This window comes from Parasteatoda tepidariorum, chromosome 2, assembly GCF_982258835.1.
Source record: "Parasteatoda tepidariorum strain Cologne lab strain chromosome 2, Ptep-v5.0, whole genome shotgun sequence".
NCBI lineage: Eukaryota > Metazoa > Arthropoda > Arachnida > Araneae > Theridiidae > Parasteatoda > Parasteatoda tepidariorum.
In genome coordinates, this window is record NC_141756.1 from 65,120,575 (window position 1) to 65,144,992 (window position 24,418).

The 24,418-nt window shown below is 26.9% G+C and overlaps 1 protein-coding gene and 1 pseudogene across 1 annotated transcript; one reads left to right on the plus strand and one right to left on the minus strand.

Annotated features, from left to right (window-relative positions):
- Window positions 1-952: 952 nt before the first annotated feature.
- On the minus strand, window positions 953-24,316 carry LOC107437279 (alpha- and gamma-adaptin-binding protein p34). Its single transcript, XM_043055684.3, has 11 exons — window positions 23,844-24,316; window positions 21,427-21,614; window positions 16,103-16,205; window positions 13,209-13,286; window positions 11,751-11,837; window positions 9,640-9,693; window positions 9,224-9,277; window positions 7,971-8,090; window positions 6,745-6,846; window positions 3,757-3,806; window positions 953-1,098 (listed from the first exon to the last, which is right to left on the minus strand). The coding sequence occupies exons 1-11, from the start codon at window positions 23,929-23,931 to the stop codon at window positions 1,030-1,032; spliced, it is 993 nt and encodes a 330-aa protein (XP_042911618.2). The 5' UTR covers window positions 23,932-24,316; the 3' UTR covers window positions 953-1,029.
- On the plus strand, window positions 17,688-19,497 carry LOC147815820 (uncharacterized; annotated as a pseudogene).
- Window positions 24,317-24,418: the final 102 nt, after the last annotated feature.

Below are 24,418 nucleotides of genomic sequence, written 5' to 3' on the forward strand. Positions count from 1 at the left end.
TACATTTTACTTGTCATTTCCTATCAAAACTGCACTTCTTTTTTAAAGATGTGTCATCTTATTATATAAAAAAATATTCTTATGCATTTTTTTAGGTAATTGATTTAAGCAAAAAGTGTCTTGGTAAGAAACTTATCAGGTAAAGCAAAATTTTGTATTTTTCTAATGAAATATATATTTTTTAATAATATTGAAAGTTATTTTTTTAAAATCATATTTAGGTATTATTCATTGACAAAATTACAATTTTTCTTTAAATGTGTATTAATTTTTGTTTCCAAAGGTAACAATTGTTAGGTAACTGAGCTAAGCAAATAGTGTCTTGACTAGAAATTTTAATTGGTAATACAAAATTGTGTACAAGTCTAATAAGAAAATATTTCTTTTAATACTATTGATAGTTTTTTATAGTAACACAGAGTGCATAGCCAGATTTTTCAACAAAATAAGCACTTTTTAAGCACCCCAAAAATATTTTTAATCATTCTCCAAAAAAATTTATAATTCATAATTAGGATCTGTGCAATAATAAAAATTATTTTTTTCTATAGTTTAAAGTTCTTAATTTATAAATAAAAAATCGATAAAATTTAGAAACATTTTCAAAACATTTACATAATCATGAGAAAATAACTAGTTTCTGATAAATATTGCAGAGAAAATAGTGAAAATTATGCATTTTTTGTAATTTAGAATGGCAATCGATAAAGCAAAGAAAAATCTCTTTTTAAAAATTAGAAAATTAAGCACTTTTTACTAACCCTAAATAAAAAAAAGCACCTTTAAGGGGTTTTAAAAAACGTATATCAAAAATAAGCACTTTTTAAAAATGCTACACACCCTGTAACATATTGTGTTATTTCATATCAAAATTACAGTGTTCCTTTAAGCATGTGTAAAAGAATAAAAATCTCGATGTAAGAAATTTTTAAAATAATAAGCATGTGACTGATCAGAGGTAATAATACAAAAACTTTATTTGTATAAAATAAATAAACAAATGTACAAATAATAATTTTAAAAAATCTTTTAATCATCGTCAAGGCCTTCAATTTCATCTTCATCACCACCCATTGCACGCCAAAATGCTATTGCCACCTGGAAATAAGATATTAAAATTAATTAGGGATAACACATCTTGTTAAAAAAAAAACTAATTATTAACAAAAGTTTTCAAACTATTTTACTGAATTTTCGATCCTTAATCTTACAAAAATATTAAAAATTTGAGGCAAATGAATATCATTAATTGTATATCAAGTTATAATATGTTGTAGTGAATTTGGTTTATTACAATTGCCTTACAGTAAATTTCAATGCAATGGAATATCTTTTTTTTTTTCTTCAAAAATATAACATATTTTAATATTTTCAATTTTAAGCACCACATATACAGTTAGAACCGCTTAAAGGAATACCATTAGTTTCAGTCAACACTATTACATTGAGTGCACTATTGGATTAAAAGGGGAGTGCAATATTCGATTTTAAATGCTTAATTTTTACAATATTTTACTTTTTAATAGTATCTAATGCATAGTATAGTGTTTTGTTTTATAAATAAACTCAATTTTATAATCAATAAACAATTAAAATTTACTGTCTGTGTTAGTATTATAAAATATAAATGTCATTTAAAGTTACAAAAAATAAGTGTATGCTAATGAAAAAAATAATACAGGTACTAGTATATTATTTTGTTTCTTTTGAAAAAATCTGTACATGAAAACTGTTTTTATGCTTGTTTAATTCGTCAATTTATGAAAATTTTATTTTCCCCTTCTTTTTTTAATAAGACTTTTATGCCTTGCGTATTCCATTCGAATACTTTCAGAATTTTGTTCTTTTTTAATTATCCTTGAAACTTGAGAAATTCCAAATTAATTTCTAATTTCAGTTTGATATTTTCAAAATTTATTTTATCTTTCTCTATTATTTCAAACCATTCCTTTCTCATGTTCATCCTGCATTCACTGGAGTAAGCAATGTTTATTCTACTTTAGAGAAAGACACACTGTAACACTAGTGTGTAATGTTTTTGAAACTTTTTCTTATTAAAGCTAATAACACACCAAGAGGGGAGCATAAGTCTTCAAACAAATCACTCTGTACCTTTTCACATTCTAAATGATGTGTGAGTGAAGTAAGTAAAGAAGGGTAGAATAAATTACTGCACGAAGAATAATGTGCAGTAATTTTATTTAGTGTTAGAAGGTGAGTGAAATGCTAATCAGACCGTTAGATTAAGATTTATTCTAGGTGGCTCGTTTTTATTTTGCAGACTGTACAAGATGCCTTTTTTAAATCATCATGCCTCATGCTTAATCATACTTTTTTTAAAGTTCCCTTAAACGTTTGAAATAAAGACACTTCCATTTTTTCGTTAATGTTTGATATGTTTACAATAAATTCAATTCTAATCATTAATTGGATTTCTAATGTTCTCACAACATTTTATTAAACAACAAAAGTTTACCAATTTAAACAGCATATGTCTTTGCACATTACTGGGTCAGAAAGATCCAGAATTTCCCAATTGAAGATGGTTGCATGTTAAGTCTATAGCCTGAGAGTGCTAGGGAAAGTTTGATGAGTGATTTAATATCATCTTCATAAGTTTAACAGCATTGAAAGAGGATATACCACACAAGAGTTCCTATCAATGATTTCAAAGTAATTTGAAAGTTTAACATCTGTAATACGGAGTTTTCAACAGCCATTTTCTTTTAAAAAATTTGTCTTGCTTTAAAGTTCCTGATTATATACAGCTAGGGACTCGGCTGACAACAGTTAATCATTTGAAGTGGACAAAGGATCTCAATTCGCTAAATCTTCTAGACAGTCCCCCAAAGTGATCGGACTAAATTTTGTATTACGGTAAACTTTCAAGCTTTCGATTAGTTTAAAACCATTAATTAAAATTCTTGTGCGGTACATTCTCCCTCACTGCTGTCAGACTTAAGTGGAGATAAAAAATCACTCATCAGCTTTGATACTATGCATATTATAAAGTTCCCTGTTGTTTCCCTACTATGGAAAAGTGTGTCAATACTTGTGACAGAATCTTTGAATAAAGTTGTAGACATGTGATGGATATATACACTAAGCTACATCCAATTTTAGACTAATTATGCCTTATTTCCGTAAAATAATGAACTTTATCTGTAATAGATACAAAAAAGGAATCTTAACAATACAGTAAGCCAAAGAATCCTACCTTATCGGAAATCTTTGTAAATAATCATCTCCACATGACGAATTCTAGGTCTTTCCGCTCTAACAAAGTGAACGAAGAGTTTAGCAGCAAAAGTTACGAAAAATTGGTAAACTAATGAGTTTTCTAAAGCTCTGTGTGAGTGTAAAAAAACATTGATCAGAATTTAATTAATTAGATTAAAAGAACCATCAAACAAGCACATAAGAGTAAGTGTGTTTATTTCAAAAGTCTTATCCAATTTAAATTTTCTTAAAAAAAGGCGCAACTTTTTCAAGTTTTAAGCAAAATGGGAAGATTTTTTTTAAAAAAATTATGCTGTTTTTACTTTTATTACAATAGGTAACTTTTCCACACATAAAGTATTCTGAACCTAAAATACTCTTTATACCAACTCACTCGACTGCATTGCTGTGTGTAAAACAAAAAAATTTCATCTGTTTGCAAATTAAATACTTAAAGAAATACAAATTGAGGTATTACATAAGAGCAATAAAAAAATGTAAAGCTAAATATAAAAGATTGTTACATTAATTATATACCTTTTCTGCATATTTCTTTCTGTCTTCTCCATTAAGACCAGCAGCTCTATCTGTAATAAACAATCATAAAAATCCTATGAACTACACAATTACTCTAACACAACTGTCAAACAAAGATTTTTAAGCCCACAATAGGAAATACATCATATCAAAATAATGGATGTAATGATGGCGAAACAAACAATTCAAACTTATAAAATACTAGTTAAAAGTGGTTATCTTTATCACGAGAAAAAACTCAATATAATTTCTCTTCTAAATGTAGACATTAACTTAGAATTCAAACAAAATATATGCAATATTTTTCTGGAATATCTTAATATTTAAACTAAAAGTTTTGAATAATTTTTATCTGTACATAGTATCCCTTGTAACCAGTACAAAAAGTTCCGGCAAAGATCAAGTAAAGGAGTTTTTTCGAAAAAATTAAGTGCTTTAAAAGCCATTTGGCATGTTATAAAAGCTTCTTTTTTTCACCCTGCATTTATGTGCAACTGAGAAATTGCTTGTCAGTGTATATAAAAATGTCATATTATAGAACTTATTAATGATAAAAAGTAACAGATGATTAGAATTTATATTATTTTTAGTATTATTAAATTAAATAGTACTATAATTCTTTATGTGCAGTTTATATATCAAATTAAATCACTTGGTTAAGGAAAAGTATGAAATAGTAATTTTTTTTTCTTTAATAATGTTGATTACATATATAGTTTTATACATTTACTCCTAAATATGTATAAATTATACATTTTAAACACTCAAATGAAAGAACTTTAAAAATCTATATTTAATAACCAATAATTATTTGGTAGTTAAATTTAGAAAGGAAATAATGATAAATAAGTTAAATAGATTTGAACAATTATATTTTTTTGATTATTAAAAACTGACAAATTTTATAAATATTAATAAAACTCAAAATAAGTTCAACATTTATCAGAGCATCAAATAGTCTTGTTTATAGTACAAAAACAATTAATATGAGTAATGGCAAAATATGGTGAGGAAAAAATACATAGATCAAATTACGAAGCACTTTTTGTAACAATGTTTAGATACCTTAGCAACTAAGAAATAAATAATTGATGTATGTCCTATTTTGGTGAATAAATATAACAATCAATTTTAGAAATATAATTATTAAAAAATTATTACCAATTTGGTAACAATTCAAGCGAGGTATTTTTACGTTCTAAAAGAAATTAAATGAGTTTATTATGGTTTGGATAAACAACGACTCATTTTTTACTTATAAATATAAATTACACAACAATTATATTTACCTAGGCAAAAGAAGAAAACATTAATTTAAAAAAGCGGGTATAACATGCTGAAGTATGCATAACATATATCCTAATATTGAAAAAAATAAATTTTTAACTTATTTAATCCTTTTCTCAGTAAACAAATATCATTTATATAATCGGCAATCTTTTAATACCACAAACTTGAATTAAATGCAGAATAAAATTACATTTTTGAAGATTCCCCCTACATCTTATTGTGAGAAAAAATGAGAAATAATAACAAATTTTAATTAATTCAAAACTTTAGCAACAATATATTGGTTTTAGAATTCTATGAATTGTTAGGTGGTAATTGTTAGATGCGAATGTGTTAGGTGAATCTCTAAAATATATTTTATTCAGCTCTCAATTAATTCAAGGTTGCGGTAATAAAAGTTTATCGGTTATATAAATTATTTTTATGTACTGAGAAAAGGAAGATAATAATTTAGTTTTTAAATGTTAGGAAACATGTTAAGCATATTTCAGCATGACATATAAATGCATCAATCAACATATTTTTGCTCAAATAGTAAATATCACCATTATCTTTAACCAAAATATTTACATTATAGGGTATATAATTAGTTATAATAGGGTATATAATACATAATTATGTTACTGTATTATGTTTGAATTAAAATAAATTTTAAGAGGATGTACAGAAATTAAGCTATTAAATTATGACATACGTCATACTAATGAATGCTTTATGTAATCTGGAACAAAAGAAATATCAGAAACAGAAATATGACAAAATGCATATGATTTCTTAAGATAAAACATTGAAAACTTGAGGGGGAAAAAAGAGAATATGTAGTTTGATATAATAATCAAATTAAGGAGCTTAGGAAAAGAATCAACTTTAATTATCAGTCAACTTAAAACAAGTTTATATAAAAAATTTCATACAAAAAACATTTTCTTCAAATAATTATAGGTTGAAAAAGGAGACATGTTTTCTGAGCAGGAAAGCTAAAGATTGTATCCCTGACAAAATTTAAGGTTGACATTTAAAAGCTTAAACAATTTAATATTTAGACTAATACACATGATAGGCTTGGACATGACAATGTGCATTCATTTTTCTAGAAACGTACAATTTCTATCTTTGTAACAAAGCACAAAATAAAAAGCAAGTTTTATCATTACAAGAATTTTTTTTTTAAAATTTGCCTATATAGTACCAAGGCTATGGCAAACTATAACAGTTTTTATGTGGTAAAATAGGCAAAAAGTAAAATTTACATTATAGGGCATAAACTTTTGACTTCTCTCCTGACTAAGCTATTATGACTAAATTTTCAAGTTTGTGGCTTGTTCATTTCTTTTTTCACCTGTTCAAATTTATGTTAATTTTCAACAAAAGTAATTTGAGGGCCAAGAATCTAAATCTCAAAAAAAATGGAGTGTTTATTCGAAGGAACTATATTTTTGGGTCTCATTTAGTAACTTAAAATATTGTCTGCTCATAAAAATTAACAAATTTTAAATCAAATCCCTGAATTAATAAAATGTTAGTACATAGAAATCTGATCATTACAGCAAAAGTTAATCAGGAGCTTTTTTTTTCTTGTGCATAATACTTTACATGTTTCCAGAATTTTCTACTTGATAGCAACACAATTCTCAGAAATCATTTTATTTCCCTACTTATATATTTTTATTCATGACAGGAACATTATGAAATAATTACCTTTCATGCTAGCAAATTTATCAAAGAGAGCTTCAAAAGATTCTCCACCAGGATCTTCTCCACTTAAAACATCAGACAACAGCTGCTCATCCAGATCAAGATCTATAATAAAGGATTTTCTTTTTAGACAATAATATTACACATACATACATATAAATATTACATCTAATATATATATGTACACAAATATTCATAGAAAGATACATTAGAGCTTACAGCATGTTTAGTATATCCTTACAATTTACATGAAAGGAGTTAATTTCACAACTTTTAGTAACGTAATGCTTAATTTTTTTTTAATTGCACACTTTTTAATGTTACAAAAGGCTTAAAATTGAAATATTTATTTATGTAAATACATTCTTAAATTGTTTAAAACTGTTAAATTTTAAAATTAAAAACTTGATCAAAAATTAAAATTTATTTTTGAGGCAGCTCAAATATATCACAGTATTATAGTAACTCCAACTAGAGGCCACTAAAAACATAATTAAGTGTTATTTGTATGGCATGCAACATTTCCTTAAATAACTATGCATAACCCTTTTACTATTGAATCTTGGGACATATCCATGAAAAACAGCTTACAAATAAGCTGCAATCGATAGTTCAGCTTAAGATCAACAATTTAAAGGGTTATTGAAATTAAACAAAATGTTACAAAAAATTTATCGCCATGGTATACAACTATTATTAGACATGGCATGAGATAAACAATCATTAAGGCTGTTTTTGAAAGGATCCTTCATCACATGAAATTATAGCTTTTAGTGAGTAATTTGCTATTTTTATAACTGTTTTGAGTTTAAAACAATTATTAATTACTGCAAATTCTGGACTATTTTAAATCAAAACCTTTCATGCTAAATATGGAAGTTGTGCAAAATTCAAAATAACGAAATGCCACAGATTTGTAAAAATAAAAAATGCTTCTAGTCTACATTTTTAGCATTTGAAAAATTACCGGAAATGACTGAATCGCAAATGCCGTGAAATGAAGAGTTTAGATGAGAGCTGGGGAATTACAGATTGTGAAAATTGGAAGCTGGCTTACTTAAAATAATCTTCATTTCCTATTGTATTGCCAATATATAAACTTAAATAAAGCATGAAAAGGTTACTTTGAACCTTCATTCACCCAGTTTTTAAATTATGTATAATAGTAAAAAATAATACTACAAAATAATATAGGTGAGGTGTTTCTTTAATGAACATATTTTTCATACCATCATTTTCAACTTTTACTTTTGCTGATGATTTTTTAGATTCTTTTTTCACTGTTGAATCGACTACATTAGAAGCAGTACTAGCATCTCCTATGTCAGATGAATCTTTTTCTTGAGGACCTTTGGAAATAGAACAGACATGTATAAAAGAAGAAAAAAATTCTTACGTGGAATTACTAAAAAGAAAATTCTGTAACAGATATTTCCTGATTTAAGATTGTTAAAAAAGGATGCAATGCTTAGATAAAGTGTGTTGTAATAATTTTTGGCCAAAAACAGAATAAATAAATAATTAAACTGAAAGTAATTGTTTTATTTCCATTATGCTTGTATTGGTCTTTTCTGAATACGTACAATAGATTGAAATAACACACCTATGGGTCGTAGATATAAAGTAGCCCTCAGAGCAAGTCGCTTTTGACTTCGCTTTTAAACAATCTTAAATATTGAAAATAAACAAAGAAAATTTTAAAAATAAAAAGTAAATAATATAAAATTTTATACAAAGTAGATTTTAAATACAAAAAGTTTAAAAAAATTCAATCTGGGATAATAAAAATTTTTTTTAAAAAAACTACATTACATAAAATAGTGTATGAAAAAACTAAAATTTAAGCAGAAAAAAAATACTTAATGGACCATGAATATCCAGTAATTGATGTCAATCTTTGTAATTAAAAAATTATAAATTATAATTATAATTTATATAAATAAGTAGATTTATTTCTTTTTATTTCATTGAATTTTAATTTTATATTAATTATCTGTGTGAATGTCAAATTTAGATTCTTAAATATGTTTTAAATTATAAGAAGGCTCAAGACAAAACTTAAAATTTTTTTGCTTTATCTACAGAATTAATTATGGTAAATTTTCATGCGAAAATTTACCATAATTAATTCTGAAATTATTTTGCGAAATATATCATAAAGCACAATTAAATCAATCTGGTACAAAGGAATTTTAATGTTAAGAATAGCAGATGTTATTACTCAGGAAATAATTCTTTTAACACTCTGAATTAAAAAATGCTTTTCAAATAATTTCATTGATCCATTAACTCTTAATTTTAAAAACTTGACTAAATAGCAAAAAATATCATTCCACAAATTCAAAATAATATAGGAAAAAAAGCAAATTTTGTTTTTGTTTATAAGTGTATGTACATAATTATTAGACATTATATTAATCTTTGAAACACTTAAATTCAGGAATACAATCTTTATTACTGAGGAAAATAATTAAAATTATACCAGATATCTCTTTTGAATCTCCATTGTCAGTGTCTTTTATCTGCAACTTCTCATCTAAAAATACCAAAGAAAGACAACTAGTATGACAAATTTTAACTGATCTAAACTTATTTTTAATTTCTAAAGCCTTATTAAATTATCAAAAACATTTATATGTATCAAGTATATGTAACAAGTATATATAACAAGTATATATAACAAGTATATATAACAAGTATATATAACAAGTATATATAACAAGTATATATAACAAGTATATATATGCAACAAGTATATGTACAAATATATGTACAAAAATATGTAACACGTTATGTAACAAGTATATGTATGTAATTATTAGATAATATATTAATTTTCAAAAAAATTTAAATTCAGGAATACAATCTTATTAGTGAGGAAAATAATTAATATTATACCAGATATATCTTTTGAGTCTCCATTGTCAGTGCTTTTTATCTGCAACTTCTCATCTAAAAATACCAAAGAAAGGCAACTAGTACAACAAATTTTTAACTGATCCAAACTTATTTTTAATTTTTAAAGCCTTATTAAACAATCAAAAACATTTTACTGTGTAAAAAAAAAGTATCCCAATTTTATAACCTGGAATACTAATTGAGATGAACTAAATGGATATTAACAATACATAAACAATATAAAACACTTAAGTATATAGTATTCCAAAAATAATGAAATTTCTGTTCCTTTATTTTTAACAAAAACTGAACTGTAAGTAAGGCAGAAAAATTACATATACCAAAACAGAACAAAAACATTGAAAAACAGAGCGTCTTATGGAGAGAAAAAAAGAAAACTGCAGAAACACTGAAAAGATTATTGTCAGTGCTTTTGAAGTAGTCTTAGTATTAAATACCTCTTTTTATTCAAAGATTTAGTTTTATTTGTCTTTAAAAAGTTATAAATATTATCATAAAAAATTGATAAAATAAATTTAAACAAATAGCATTTACATCAAGGACTGAATAGCAGCATAACAATAATTTGTAGATAACTATTACTAGATAATAACTATAATAACCTAATTAAACAAATTTAAATTATAAATAACTCTCATATTATCCTGTGCTTTTTAAATGCAATAACTTTTTTATAAGCATTAGCATACATTTTGATATAAATTAAGAAATATTTTCAGGTAAAAATTTTAAAAAAATTGCAGAAAATCTGCAAAGTCTTTGGTCCAAAGTTAATTGAAAAGAAATTTACTTCCCCCCGCCCCCCAAGTAACAACTTTTTTTGTTTCCGTAGAGATCAGTATTATCGTTTCATAGAGAGCTTGGTCTAACAAGGGTTTATGGGAAAAGCTTTAAATTTATGAAAGTTTTCAAGTACAGTAGGGAACCGATTATCCGGAACGATCGGGACCATCGCTATTCCGGATAACTGATTTTTCCGGTTTTCTGGATCGCTACAAAAAGTCGTTTTTTTTATTGTTAAAAAAAATAATATTTGGAAATAATCTTAAAAAGAAGAAAAAACAATGAAGTAATACACTAATGATTATTTCCAAAATAATGGCAAGGTAAACATCTTTCAAAAAAGAAAGAAAAATCCTAAAATCTGATGAGGAAAAAAAAAAATTTTTTTAAAATGGCGGGAAAATTTACTGAATTTCATTCCGGTTTTTTGGTTTTCCGATTTCCGGATAACGGGTTCTGTACTGTATATAAGGTTCCCTAAATATCAATTTCTATGGCTTTGCACCCAGATTAAAACAAAGTCTAATGTTTCGACAAAAATACTATTTATAAAATGGTCTGCAGGCATCTACAAAACTAAACAAACAACTCTTACAATTTAAATTATAAATGCTCTTTGTAAGGACAAATATTATTTTTTTTGATAAAAAAGTTAACTCTAATTTAATAAATATCATATTGTGTAAACATACTTTCGCAATGAAACAAAAATTGTTAGCATAGAAAAAATTTGGGGGGCCCTGGACATTTGTTCTGTAATGTACATCACAATTTTGATCGCTTTCTTCTTTAGACGATTTGCAAAATATTCATAAAAAGACAACATTAACAAACATTTATCAATTAACCAGCTATTTGGGCATTCAGGCATTAAATTTTATCCTATCACCGGCATTGAACAGCTGATTTCTATTGGATTTAGGGCTATCAATACTTAACTTTGTAGCCTGAAGGATCTAATCCAGAATACAAGGTAATAATTCCTGGATGCATTTGAACTAACTTGCTTTCATAAATTTGCATGACATGAAAAGAAAAAAATATAAAAACCTAACAGAGTTAGCCCCATGACAATGGGATTCTATCACCTGATCTGTCTACCACTAGAAAAAATTTATTCCAGCAATGCAGTTGGGCAGCAGTACATGAATTGATCAGTTTTCATCGAGATTCAGAACAGGGTCTCTAAATTTAGAGGTAAGCACACAATTTACTGAGCTATTCCAGTGCAATTATTAAATTTGGTCTGATAAAATTATTGAAATCATAAAATGAGCTAGGAAGATTTGTTCATTTTTTTCACTAACCTTTCATATTTAAATTGGCCCAAAGATGTGATTGCAAAGATTGTATGACTCTGTCAAAACCTTTTGCATCGTCAGCAGTGAAATCATCTATAAAAAACAAATAAGTATTAATGTACTGGCTATAATGATGTACAGATATTTTATTTAAAAATATGATTGATCATGACAATGGATAAGAAAATCAGGGTTGGGTTTTTGACGTCAAAAAGTGGTTTTTGACATGACAAGGGTATAATACTGGTTTAAACCGTCAAAAACCCGTCAAAAATGTCAAAAACTGAAGTTTGCCAAGAAAATATATAAACTTCAAAACCAAAACTTCAACCATGCATTATATTAAAATTTAATTATACTATAGGTAATCAGCAGGTTTTAAAATATTTTTTAATTAAAATTAAGGAAAAATAACAGATTTAAAATCTCAGAAATTTATATTCAAATGCATGTGCAGAAAAATTTTTTAAATATTTATATTTAAAAAAAATTTTTTTCTTTTTGATACTTAAGAAAATTAAAAGTTTATTACTATGCATTTTTGACATATAAGGAACATATAACTAATATTTATAAGGAACTTACAAGTTATGTTGTATAAATACAAACTTGATACAAGAGTATAAAATTTTTTTTTTAATGTTATACCGAGTATCTTTATTATCCAATATGTTAATTTGAATTTAAAAGTAGTTATATTTATGAATAATGATAAATATAATTCATATTTTTCTATTATATTTATTTATAATTATTACACTTATCATTTTAAAACAATTTTTATCTCTAAATTTTTTTTTTCTCCACTTGTATTAAGAATACAAATAATGCATATCTTGAAAGCAAGAAGTAATTATTCAACAGCTGAATATTTAGATATTCAACAAAACTATATCGTATTCAGCAAAATGAAATTCACAAGTATTTGGATAAACTAAATTTTCAGCATAGTAAATGAATAGGCTGAATATACTGTAAATCGACACTAACTACTCTGTGTATTTAACAGTATTATTCTTTAAAAATGTCTAACTTTTAGTATAATCTATACTATACACTAAATTTGGTTAAAAATAAATTTCTTAATAATATCACTGCAGATTTTCAATAACACATGAAAATGAATACATAATATTACAAAAGATGTGAGTTTTCAAAAGTACAAGATTTTGGTTACTATTCAAAATATAAGTGTTTCTTCAAAATTTCAAATTTATTTTTTCTAGAACATATTTAGAAACACTATCCTTTAAAAAATATATAAATTTTATGTATTAATTAAATTTCACATATGAATATAGGTTTTTGACATTTTCGACATTTTTGACAGTGAGGTTTTTGACGTGACGGTTTAAACCATGGTTTAAACTGTCAAAAACTGTCACATGTCAAAAACCTGCCAACCCTGAAGAAAATACAAGTGATTGAATATGAAAATATGACAATTGATTAAGTTTTTAGCACCTTCCTCATCTGCTGATGAATTCAATTCCACAAGTTCAAATTGATTTTGGACACACCAATTGAGAACACTTTTTCGTCCTAAAAAGGAAGAAAGATTAAAAATGCTATTTAAAAGTGCTGAAACAGTAATTGCTTGCAAAAATAAAAATTAAATAACTTAAAACAAAAAAAAACAAAAAAAGAGAGATGTATTTCAGAAATTCATTGTAATTTATTCTTATTTTCAAATTCCCTCAAACTGAAAATAAAACTGCAATTGTTTATATATTTGAATGAAAATAATTTGGCAGCCGAATAAGGACAACCAGGAAAATGAAGCATACAAATAAAGAGTAATAGCTTTAAAGTACCTAAATGAGAGAGATATTGATTCAAAAATTTCTTAAAAATTGTTTCACATACCATACATATTTTATTTTAAAGTCATAGATTGAACATAATATTTTTCATTAGCAATCTCAATCTCATTTTTATTAATGTCTTTCATAAAACATTATTTTTTTTTCCACAAAAGCATTTTAAACAAATCATTTTTGGAATTGCTTGCTTTTAATATCAAAAGTCTAGTATAATGTCTTCGTACTTCTATGCAAATGTAACTATGGATGATTCTTCATATGATAAGTGAATAGTAAGAAAAACATCAATGGGTAAAAATATCTGTGAATTAGCTAATTGGTGAATCAGTTAATGGCCAAATCAATTTATAAAGCTATTATTGATGCTCAATAGTGAAAGACAACACTTTTATTTAAATTTTGTAGTTTTACATAAATTTTATCACAATATCAATTTTTTTTTCATCATATAAAATAATGAACAAGGCAAGTAATTCGTTTCCTTCAAGAGCAATTTTAGATATTTTGTTGTTTGTAGTTGATGAGGGGGAAAAATTACTTGTGTTTATCAAGCCATAAAGCCTTTCATCAAAAAATAAAAATTATATTTTAAAATTAAAACAGTTCTGATTTATACAAAAATATTCTGATTTATACAACACTGATTCTTGCTTGCTAACCTCTTGAACTAATTCACATCCCTCCTTGTTTTCAATTACCAACTTTCAGAATTGATTTTTAAGAAAGCTTTCAGACATGAACTCATGCATTTCCCTTATTCCTTTCACAGTGGGAGAAATTATCAATAAAGCAGCAAAACATCAAAATATTGGAGTGGATTGAATTACATTTGTGAAATTTTTATTAGTCCAAAACAGGTTAAAATTTTTAAGCAAAGAAAAAATTATGCTATCTTTAGCGGGATTCATCCTCAATTCATGGTATCTGCTACATTTCAGATTTTCAAATTTAACTTTTCATGATTTTCCATGACTTAAAGAAGTTACTATTTTCTCTGACAAAAACGTAACAATAAATTTAAAAAAGATCCATTGAAATGATAATTAGTATTACCAAAACTGCTATACTCTGCATCTTCATATTTACGGATTTTAAATTTAAAAAACAGAGTAAATAAAGAGTTGAAGCAATAAAATAGCTGGAAAAAAAAATACAAAAACAAATTTGTTTCTTCTTTTTTTCTGCAGAAAAATATTCTAAAGATACTTTTCTTGTTTATCAGAAAGGAAAGAAACACCCCTTATTTGTCTGTTCTCATTTCAAAATTTTAAAAAAAAATCGCCAATGATCGGCTTGCTTCGGCTTGAAATTTAAATTTATAAAATAAAAAAAGAATTCGCTCTAGAAATGTTGTTTTTTCTTTCATTTTTTGAAAGAGCACCATAATTTTTAAAGAACATGATGAAGACATTTTATATTTGAATAAAATATGACTGTGAGTAGTGATTTGGTTAGAAATTCAGATATTTGGAAAACGATGAAATTGAGGGGGAGGATTCCATTTTAAAAATTTTATTTTTCGGCGACCTAAATCCATGACTTTCCATGATTTTTTTTTAAAAAATAGTAAAAATCCTGACATTTCACGACAAATTTTGTTCAATATTAAAATTCATGACGATAAAAAAAATTAAACATAAATTACACAAAAACAATCCAAAATCTAAAAACAGACAAATGTAGGTACAATAGGGAGGTAATACTTTTTAAAAAATTCTTATTGCAAAATTGTATTCCATATTTAAAATTTTTCTCCTTGTCTCCCCCCTTCCACAGTTGAAATCAGTCGGAAGGAGAAAAGCCTCTTAATGAAACTTTAAAAACATGACAAAACGTTAGCATGCATCAATACAAAATCACTGACACACCTCTAATAATTTACAACCATGGCAATAATATCTGGTTGCTTTATAAAACTTATGATTTTTAGAAGGATTTTTATAATTTTTCTAAAGAAAAAACAGAAAAGGTTTAAAAAATTAAAAAATTTTCCAGATTCTTAATTTTTTTCCAGGTATTTGGCAGAAATTTTCCTTTTCCCCTGATTGTTTAAAGATAATTACAAATTTCCTATGATTTCCAAAGTTTTTATATCTTCACTAAAGTGTAAGCCCTGTTTAAACATAGAAGTTGGTACTAAAAATCATAATTCTGCTACTAATAGTTTCCACTAAGCAACTGAGTGGTACAAAAAAGTGAGATAAAATAACTCATAAAATAATGTTCCATATACATAATTTTTACATAATAAAATCAATAAAATCTACCTATAATATTTACATACAATAATAATTATATACAATAATAATTATATACAATAATAATTATATACAATAATTATATACAATAATAATTATATACAATAATAGTATGTAAATTAATATAATAAAATTATCTATGCATTTTGTGAATTGCAGTCAACTGTTGTTAAAATTAGAAAACAAAATAAATAAAGTATAGAAATGTATCAAATCAAACTCAAGATCAATTTTGCTAATCAATGCAAAGTTTTAAAGACATAAAATAAATATGAACCTTTTGATTCTTCGTGTGAATTATTGCAAATTAACAACTGAACATTAGCTTCCATCTCCTGCAAATATGGCATCCAGTTTTTAACATCATTAAAACTGGTAGTCTAATAGAAGGAAAATGGAACAATTAATAATGTTTTGTTGAAAAAGACAAAAAATGAAAGGATTAAATTAAAAGATAAAATACTTGAATATTGTAAAAACTGATTTAACATCACCAACACAAATATATAAATATAAATTTTTTTAAAAGTTACACTATAATATGTCGCTGTGACAGGTCTGCTTAAATTATTACAGTTACACTTCACTTTGCCATACCAGCAAATCTGTAATTTGATAAGTAACAAATTTCAAAAGATTTACCAAAATAGACAAACTGAAGTTGTGATGATAAGGTCAGAAGCTCATCTTTGCTCTCTCCACTTAAATGAGCCTTCCTTGCTAAGTGTCGACTTTTGTTGTTGATGCTGTTTAAACAAAACTTTCTTTAGGGACACCAATGTCATATTAGTGAGGTCAGTACTTCTCATTGTACTGTCAGTACTTCAGGAGCCTTAATGGATCTAATTCATTTGGCAATCTGCCACAAGCTTTCTTTTTTGAACTATTCTCCTGACAACTTTTATAACAAAGCTTATTTTTAATGGGTTGCCAATGGACTCAAAATGATCTATATCTTGATGTAGAATAAAAAAAGTACATTTTTATCAACTTAAGAGTTTTTTGCTCACATTTTTTAATTTTATTAAGGAATGCTTAATAGAAGCAACTTAAATATAAAATACAAAACTATTTTACCAAAAAATATAATTTTTAAAAAAATCCTCAAGTATTCTTAGTAATCCTCAAAATGCAATAGATGATAATCTAATCTTCATTTTTGGGAAACTCTGACCAGGGTGCGTAGTCAAATTATTCAACAAAAAATAAGTACCTTTTAAGCACTCAAAAAATATTTTTAAGCACTTAAAAAATACATCATAACTAGGCAGGGTTGGAAAGTTTTTGACAATTGACGGTTTTATCTTGTTTTATCTTCATGTCAAAAAAATAAATAAATAAAAAATTTGGCATTGTTTTTGACAATTGTCAAAAATCATTAAATTTTGAATCATGTAAAACTAATGGCGTTTTCATACGCTACGGACTGACAATACGCCGAAATAGATTCGGGTTGAATTAATTACGAAAACGTTGAATAGAACAATGTGAACTGTGTCTTTTTGCATAATTCGAAGCAAAAATCAGCATAGTAAAGGAAAAATCTCATTTTGAAAAAGGGAAAATTAAGCACGTTTTGAAAACACTCAATGAAAAAAGCACCTTTAAGAGCTTTTAACAAACGAAAATAAACGCCTTTAAACATTTTTTAAAAATGCTACGCACCCTGTTGCAAAATTTGATGGCCTCATTTGATGTAAAATCACTGTTCACTAATGTTCCTGTTGAGGGGGCTTTGGATTGCCTAAAACTTAGACTTTCGGAATATTATTTTTCCCCAATATGAGGTCGATGAATATGTTAACCTCCCCTGTGTTTGTTTACAACAAAATACTTTCGCATATGATAACAAATTTTACCGTATGACCAATGGTCTTGCCATGGGAAATCCTTTGAGCCCTATACTTAGTGACATCTATATGCATTATTTTGAGAGTAAACTATTCAAAATCTCAACTTTCCCCTTTTATAAAAGATATGTTGATGACAGTTTTGCTTTGTTAGAGGAAAATAATTGTAATTTAGATCAAATTCTTAATGTTATGAACAGCATTGATTCTTGCATTCAGTTCACCTTTGAATTAGAGACTGATCAAAAACTTCCTTTCTTAGATGTTCTTGTGACTCGGAATGATAATTCATTCCATACTACTGTCTTTCGTAAACGTTTTCCTGTTTCTCTTCCCCCTTACTACAAATCCTCCCACCCTCCCAACCAAAAACTTGCATCTGGTCTTTTGTCTACCGTGCGGTAAATATCTATTCCAGTGTTTTCACTACAGCGCGAGAACGCGAGAATCTCGCATATTTTTTTCTTTTCTCGCATTAAAAAATGGTTACCGCGAGAAATTCGCGCATTCTATAAATCAATTTAAAAATTCGCGAATTTCTCGCATTTTCGAAAAAAGCTTAGAATTATGCCATTTAGAATAAAATCCGTTTCACTTTTCCTGGATCTTTCATTATTTTCAACATCTGCCCCCTTATCTGGCATTTTCGAAAAAAGCTTAGAATTATGCCATTTAGAATAAAATCTGTTTCACTTTTCCTGGATCTTTCATTATTTTCAACATCTGCCCCCTTATCTGGCTTCCCTATTTACCAGTATTGTTCAAAACCTTTTCGAACAACAGAACACAACCACAGAACCCCTTTCAGAACACATTTCTCTGCAACCACATGTTTACCGTAGGTTAGGTTTCTTCATGTAAGAGGTTCAAACTTTTTATGTGTTAATGTAAGATGGACAAATACCTTGTAAAGGCAAAATCTTCTATGATGATGCACCAAAAATATTCAATTCTTTAAAAAATAGAAGACATTAAAAATGTATTATAATTAAAGAAATTATTTTTTTTTTTCAAGAGTTTTTGTGTTTTTTTAGTTTTTAGAAATCTCACTTAAGTTTTTGAAATCTCACCCTGTCTTTGAGAAAGGGTGAGAAATTCTCACCCATTTCTTTTCTATGATGAAAACACTGTGTTCTAACATTGATTTTCTAGATGCAGAATTAAATTACATCAAAGTCATTGCTCATGACAGAGGTTATTCTCCAAACATTATTGATAATATTTATAAAAACTTAACTAAACAATCGCCTACCGATAAACCTGCCAAAGAATTTTCTAACAATTTAGTCATTTTACCCTATTTTCCAAAAATAAGTCGGCAAGTTGCTAATATCCTAAAGAAGTTTGATTTTAATATTATTTTCAGTCCCATTAATAAGATAAAATTTTCTAATCTCAAACAGCCCATTGACAGTCAAAGTAGCTGGGGTATATACCAAATTAATTGCCAAAGCAGCCTTTCATATATTGGCCAGACTAAGCATGCCTTAAAATACCGTGCCAAGGAACATGAAGCCTATGTCAAAAAACAAGAATTTAAATGCTCATCTATTGCCCAACATTGTTGGGACTCTAATTATAATTTTGATTTTTCTTCTTCTAAAGTCATTCAAAATTGTTCTTCAATTTTTGATTTAGATTTTTATGAGTCCTATAATATTTTCAAAAATTCCAAACTGTTGGTCAATGACCTATCCAGCGTTCCTTATCTTTCTCCTGTTTGGAAATCCATGATTAAACCTAACTAACCCCCCCTTTTTTGTTCCTTGCTTCCCATTCGTCGTCATCCATTCACCCCTCCCTCCTATTGGCCGTTGCTCTAACCCCCTCCCCTTGTGACATCAACTTTCTCTATATATTTACCCTGTTTTCTCTCATTTCTTTCTGTTGCACTGATGAAGGTTGCCCTTTGAGCATCCGAAACAGCTGTCAGCAATTATAAATATTTTTTGTGCTCTTAAACATTGTTTACCTTAGTTTGTATTTTAGCACAAAGGTCGCCCACTTGTGTATTTAAACACTGGGTAAATTAAAATATTTAATTAAATTTTTTAAAAATAATCAAAACACTCAGTAAACCAAAAAAAATTTAAGTTAAAGTACTTTAAGTCTTCAAAAAATAGAAAATTCTACATGAAATAAAAAAAAAATTCACCACAATGGATGTTTTAAACTTAAAATTTAAAACAAAACATCCAAATTGGGAAGTGAAAAAGGTTTATAATACTCTCTACTTCTTTATCGTTCTATTAATATGTATAATTATAACTATTTCATTTACTGAAAAACAAAATACGAAGACATTCAAAATAAGAAAGTAGTTGTAATTAAATGACTTGATTGTTTATATATGACTAATCAAACCCATATACACTCTCTACTGTCAATACACAAGGGGGGGGGAATTGCTTTTCTTTTAAAGTTTATTCTGTTCTGAATGTGAGACCAAAACTAATCTGAGATGGCAGCATTCAAATTCTCTGTTGCTGTCTTTTGCCACAGAAAACTTTTCTTCTAAGGGGATGTGTCATAAATTTTTTTTTACATGTGTTACAGAATTATTTCTTCACTATTGCTTAGAAACTTTTTAAAATAGTGAAAAAAATAAAAAATTAGATTTTCTTACGTGCATTAAGGAAAAAAAATACTTTTCTTCCCTTTAAAGTTCCGTTCCGGATACAAGACCAAAACAAATCTGAGATGACATCGGGCCTAATTATAAGTTTTTCATTGCACCACAGAAAATTACAGTTCTCAGAGATATGTCATAACTTTTTACATGTACCTGCCTATAATTTTTTGTGTGTTTGATGCAATATAGCATGCAAGCAGAATCGCTGTATATAAAGGTGTAAAATGAGTAAACGTTTAGCTGTTTTGAAAAGGAACAATCTTTTTCTTTCATTTCATTCAAATTAATTTTCACAGTTCAGTATGTGTAAATATAAATAAATATATATGCATATAAATAAATATAAATAAAGTAAATATAGATAAAGAAATGTATATTACAAAGTACACAGCCCCTTCTTAGAAAGAATTTTAAGCTTCCCTCCAAATCTGACATATAAATACATTAAAATGAAACACATCAGTGTTTTCACTACAACGCGAGAATCTCGCATATTTTTTTCTTTTCTCGAAATTAAAAAATTATTAACGCGAGAAATTCGCACATTCTATAAATCAATTTCAAAATTCGTGAATTTCTCGCATTTTCAAAAAAAGCTAAGAATTACGCCACTTAGAATAAAATCTGTTTCACTTTTCTTCCTGGATCTTTCATTATTTTCAACATCTGCCCCGTTATCTAGCTTCCCTATTTACCAGTATTGTTCAAACCCTTTTCAAACAACAGAACACAACCACAGAACCCCTTTCAGAACACATTTCTCCGCAACCACGTGTTTACCGTAGGTTAGGTTTCTTCATGTAAGACGTTCAAATTTTTTATGTGCTAATGTAAGATGGACAAATACCTTGTAAAGGCAAAATCTTCTATGATGATGCACCAAAACTATTCAATGCTTTAAAAAATAGAAGAGGTTAAAAATGTATTATAATTAAAGAAAAAAAATTTTCAAGAGTTTTTGTGTTTTTTTAGTTTTTACAAATCTCACTTAAGTTTTTGAAATCTCACCCTGTTTTTGAGAAAGGGTGAGAAAATCTCACCCATTTTTTTTCTATGATGAAAACACTGCACATATTCATAAATAAATGTACTAGAAACTTTAGAATGTAAAGTACTAACCTCTGTACTATCGATATAAAATATTATTGCTTTAACAGATTCACAAAATTTGGGTTCAAGTTTCTCCTGCTGCTCAATTGCATACAAAAACACCTCAGCAGTATAATATTTAGTTTCTACATTCCAAAGATATCCTTTAATATTTGAAAAGTTCGTTGCAGATGGTTCAGCTTCCTTTCCAAGGATGCCTTTAAAAAAAATTTATCTTCAATAAAAGTAATGAGAAATAGTATATATATGAAAATCCAAGCACAAAGAAGTAAGTTGCATAGAATATAAAACTTTTGTTAACATAGCAAAATCAATTAAAAGACATTCATTCATGAAACAGACAGGACGACAGTGGAAATTTAGGCATTGATTTCACCAATATGGGAAGTCTTTTCAGTTTTTTACATAAAATAGTCAGCTTCATAAAAATTTTGATAAAATAGTCAAAAATAGAATCAGTATTAAGAGAATTTTACAAATACAATTACAATTTTATACATCTATGCTATGAAAAGAATTAAAAAATAAAAGTGTATTTTTAGGTAATGTTTTTATTATGTTAACATTTATAGTAACTATCTGTTTCGCGATAATTTCAATAGAAAAGCAAAGCAAAAGCATTGAATACTGCATACATGGGCCTCGTTGGCAGGGGGGATGGGGACTGTAGGTATATGTCCCCCCCAATGGTGTTAATTTTCAAATCATGCCAAGGCTGTATACTGTACACTAGAATTTCACCAAGAATTATATATATATATATATTTAAATCTTCTTAATGAAATCAATTCCTAAAACACAAAGCATAAAATGAATAAGCAAATAAAATAGGCATCAACATATTCATTCTTCCTGAAATGCACAATGTTATTTTCCTCACTATCGATTTTCATGCTTCTTCTTATTGGGGCAACATATAATAACTTAAAGAACATTGTGTTTTATTCAATACTTAAGAATATTTAAGGTTTCTTTTGACTAATAAGTAGTGATGTAACGAATAGTGATGGGGCCGAATAACCGAATATTCGGCCAAATTTTAGGCCGAATACTTACGTTTTAAAAATTTCTCTTTTGATTGTAATTTTGTAATTAAAGTAATTTTCAAATTTTAAATTAAAAATTAAATAAATATTAACAAAATTGCTTTTTTAATCTTTGTATATTTAAAAAAAATTTAACAACTTCATTTATTTTTTGTAATAATTTAAATATTTTGATGCCAATTACTTTCCAAGACTTGCAAATTTAGCAAGAAAATATCTTTCAGCTCCTGCAAGTACAGTATACAGTGAGCGTTCATTTTCTGAACCTGGTAACACATATATGAAACCAAACAAAACAGACTTCTTCCTATAAATGCTGAAAAAATATTGTTCCTGCATCATAATTTCAGACCTTACAATGATAAATGATTTTTTTATACCTGTAAACCATATATCTCATGTAGTTTGTTTCTCTAAGTATCAAGACATCCATTAAATGGATAATTAATGTTTTACATTTATAATAAATAATTATATAATCATATATTTCTAGTGCATATTATTGCTAAATAGATATCATTAAGGGAATTACAAATAAATTTTAATTGCCGTTTCAGATAGTATTCACACTTCGATTTAACAAACTACATATATTTGCATTTTAATGTAAAAGATTCCAATGCTTCTTTCAATACATATGATGATAAATTTGCAACAAGAAAACGTTTTTATTTATGTAACATTATTAAATACACTTATGTATTATACAACTTAAATTGAGTAAATGTTAGATTTTCTAATAATTAATGCAGTGAAATGTAACTCTGCAATATTCATGATTAAATATATTTAAAAACACATTTAAAAAAATATCTTTCCTTATTATTACGAATTTATTCAGCCAAATATCTAATAATATTCATATTCAGCCGAATAACTTCATTATTCGGCTTGGCCGAATATTCGGCTAAAGGGCCGAATACCGAATAGTGGCCGAATATTCGTTACATCCCTACTAATAAGTCTTGGACCTGACCATAAAATATCAAGAAAAATTCTTCTGATAAATATATACGACATGTGACAAAACGAATGCTTTTTTTAAACACAATTTACTCGTAGCGTTGTTGCACATTCCATTGTTATAAATTGGTACAGTAATCTCCCATTTATTCTTAAAAATTTTATACATTTAAAAGTACAGCATGTATTAAATGACCCTTTTGTTTCTTTAACAAATATTAATTAAAACGTATAAAATATTTTTATAACTTAATTTGGCAATTACTCTACGTTTATTATAAGTTTTAAACGACCAAAATGAAAAGAGACACACGTTTCTATCATAAAAGTATATTTTTATAAATGATACTGTTCAAATGAAGCAAAAGTGTTAATTATTCAAAACAAATATACAATAGAACGGAAATTAAATCTTACGAAAAATTATATTTTGTGCAGGCTCGTTTTGAGGATCACATGAAATTACTACAACTCCTTCATATTCATTCATGGTTGACGAATTCATTCTTAGAGAGAAATTTTTACAAATTCATTGTACAGGAAATTTGTTTAAATTCCCAATATTCCACTATTTGCTACAGATATATTAATACGAAACTATATCTGTAAAACTTTTCGTGTTTGTGTTTACAAACAATGACCAATTTGCCGCACACAGTATGGTTACAGTGAAAAATTCTGACAATTATAGATAGCGCTTTCAAAATAAAAGAAACAAATTGAAACTTGAACAAGAATAGCGCCAACTACAGTTTAAATTTGTCCCTGAGTCGATTGGTTTCATTATGTACAAAAAAATTCAATCATTCTTAGAATAATTTTTAAATATTACGTCAATTTCTTAGTTAAGTGACAAAGTTTGAGTTTGGTATCATTCCAAACGATGTTGTGCATCGTCACAAGCGCAAACAATTATTGGCGATCGAAATGGGCTATAGGTGGCGTGGAGCAAAACTCTTTACTTATGGCAATACTTCTCATGCTTTCACCAT

Excerpts from the sequence above, each read along its gene's own strand:
- LOC107437279 (XM_043055684.3), bottom strand. The coding sequence starts at position 23,931 with ATGAATTCGTCAACCATGAATGAATATGAAGGAGTTGTAGTAATTTCA. Across the intron at positions 6,847-7,970 it reads AGTAAAAGTTGAAAATGATG|ATCTTGATCTGGATGAGCAG; the intron begins GTATGAAAAATA and ends CCTTTATTATAG. Across the intron at positions 3,807-6,744 it reads TAAATTTGCTAGCATGAAAG|ATAGAGCTGCTGGTCTTAAT; the intron begins GTAATTATTTCA and ends TGTTTATTACAG.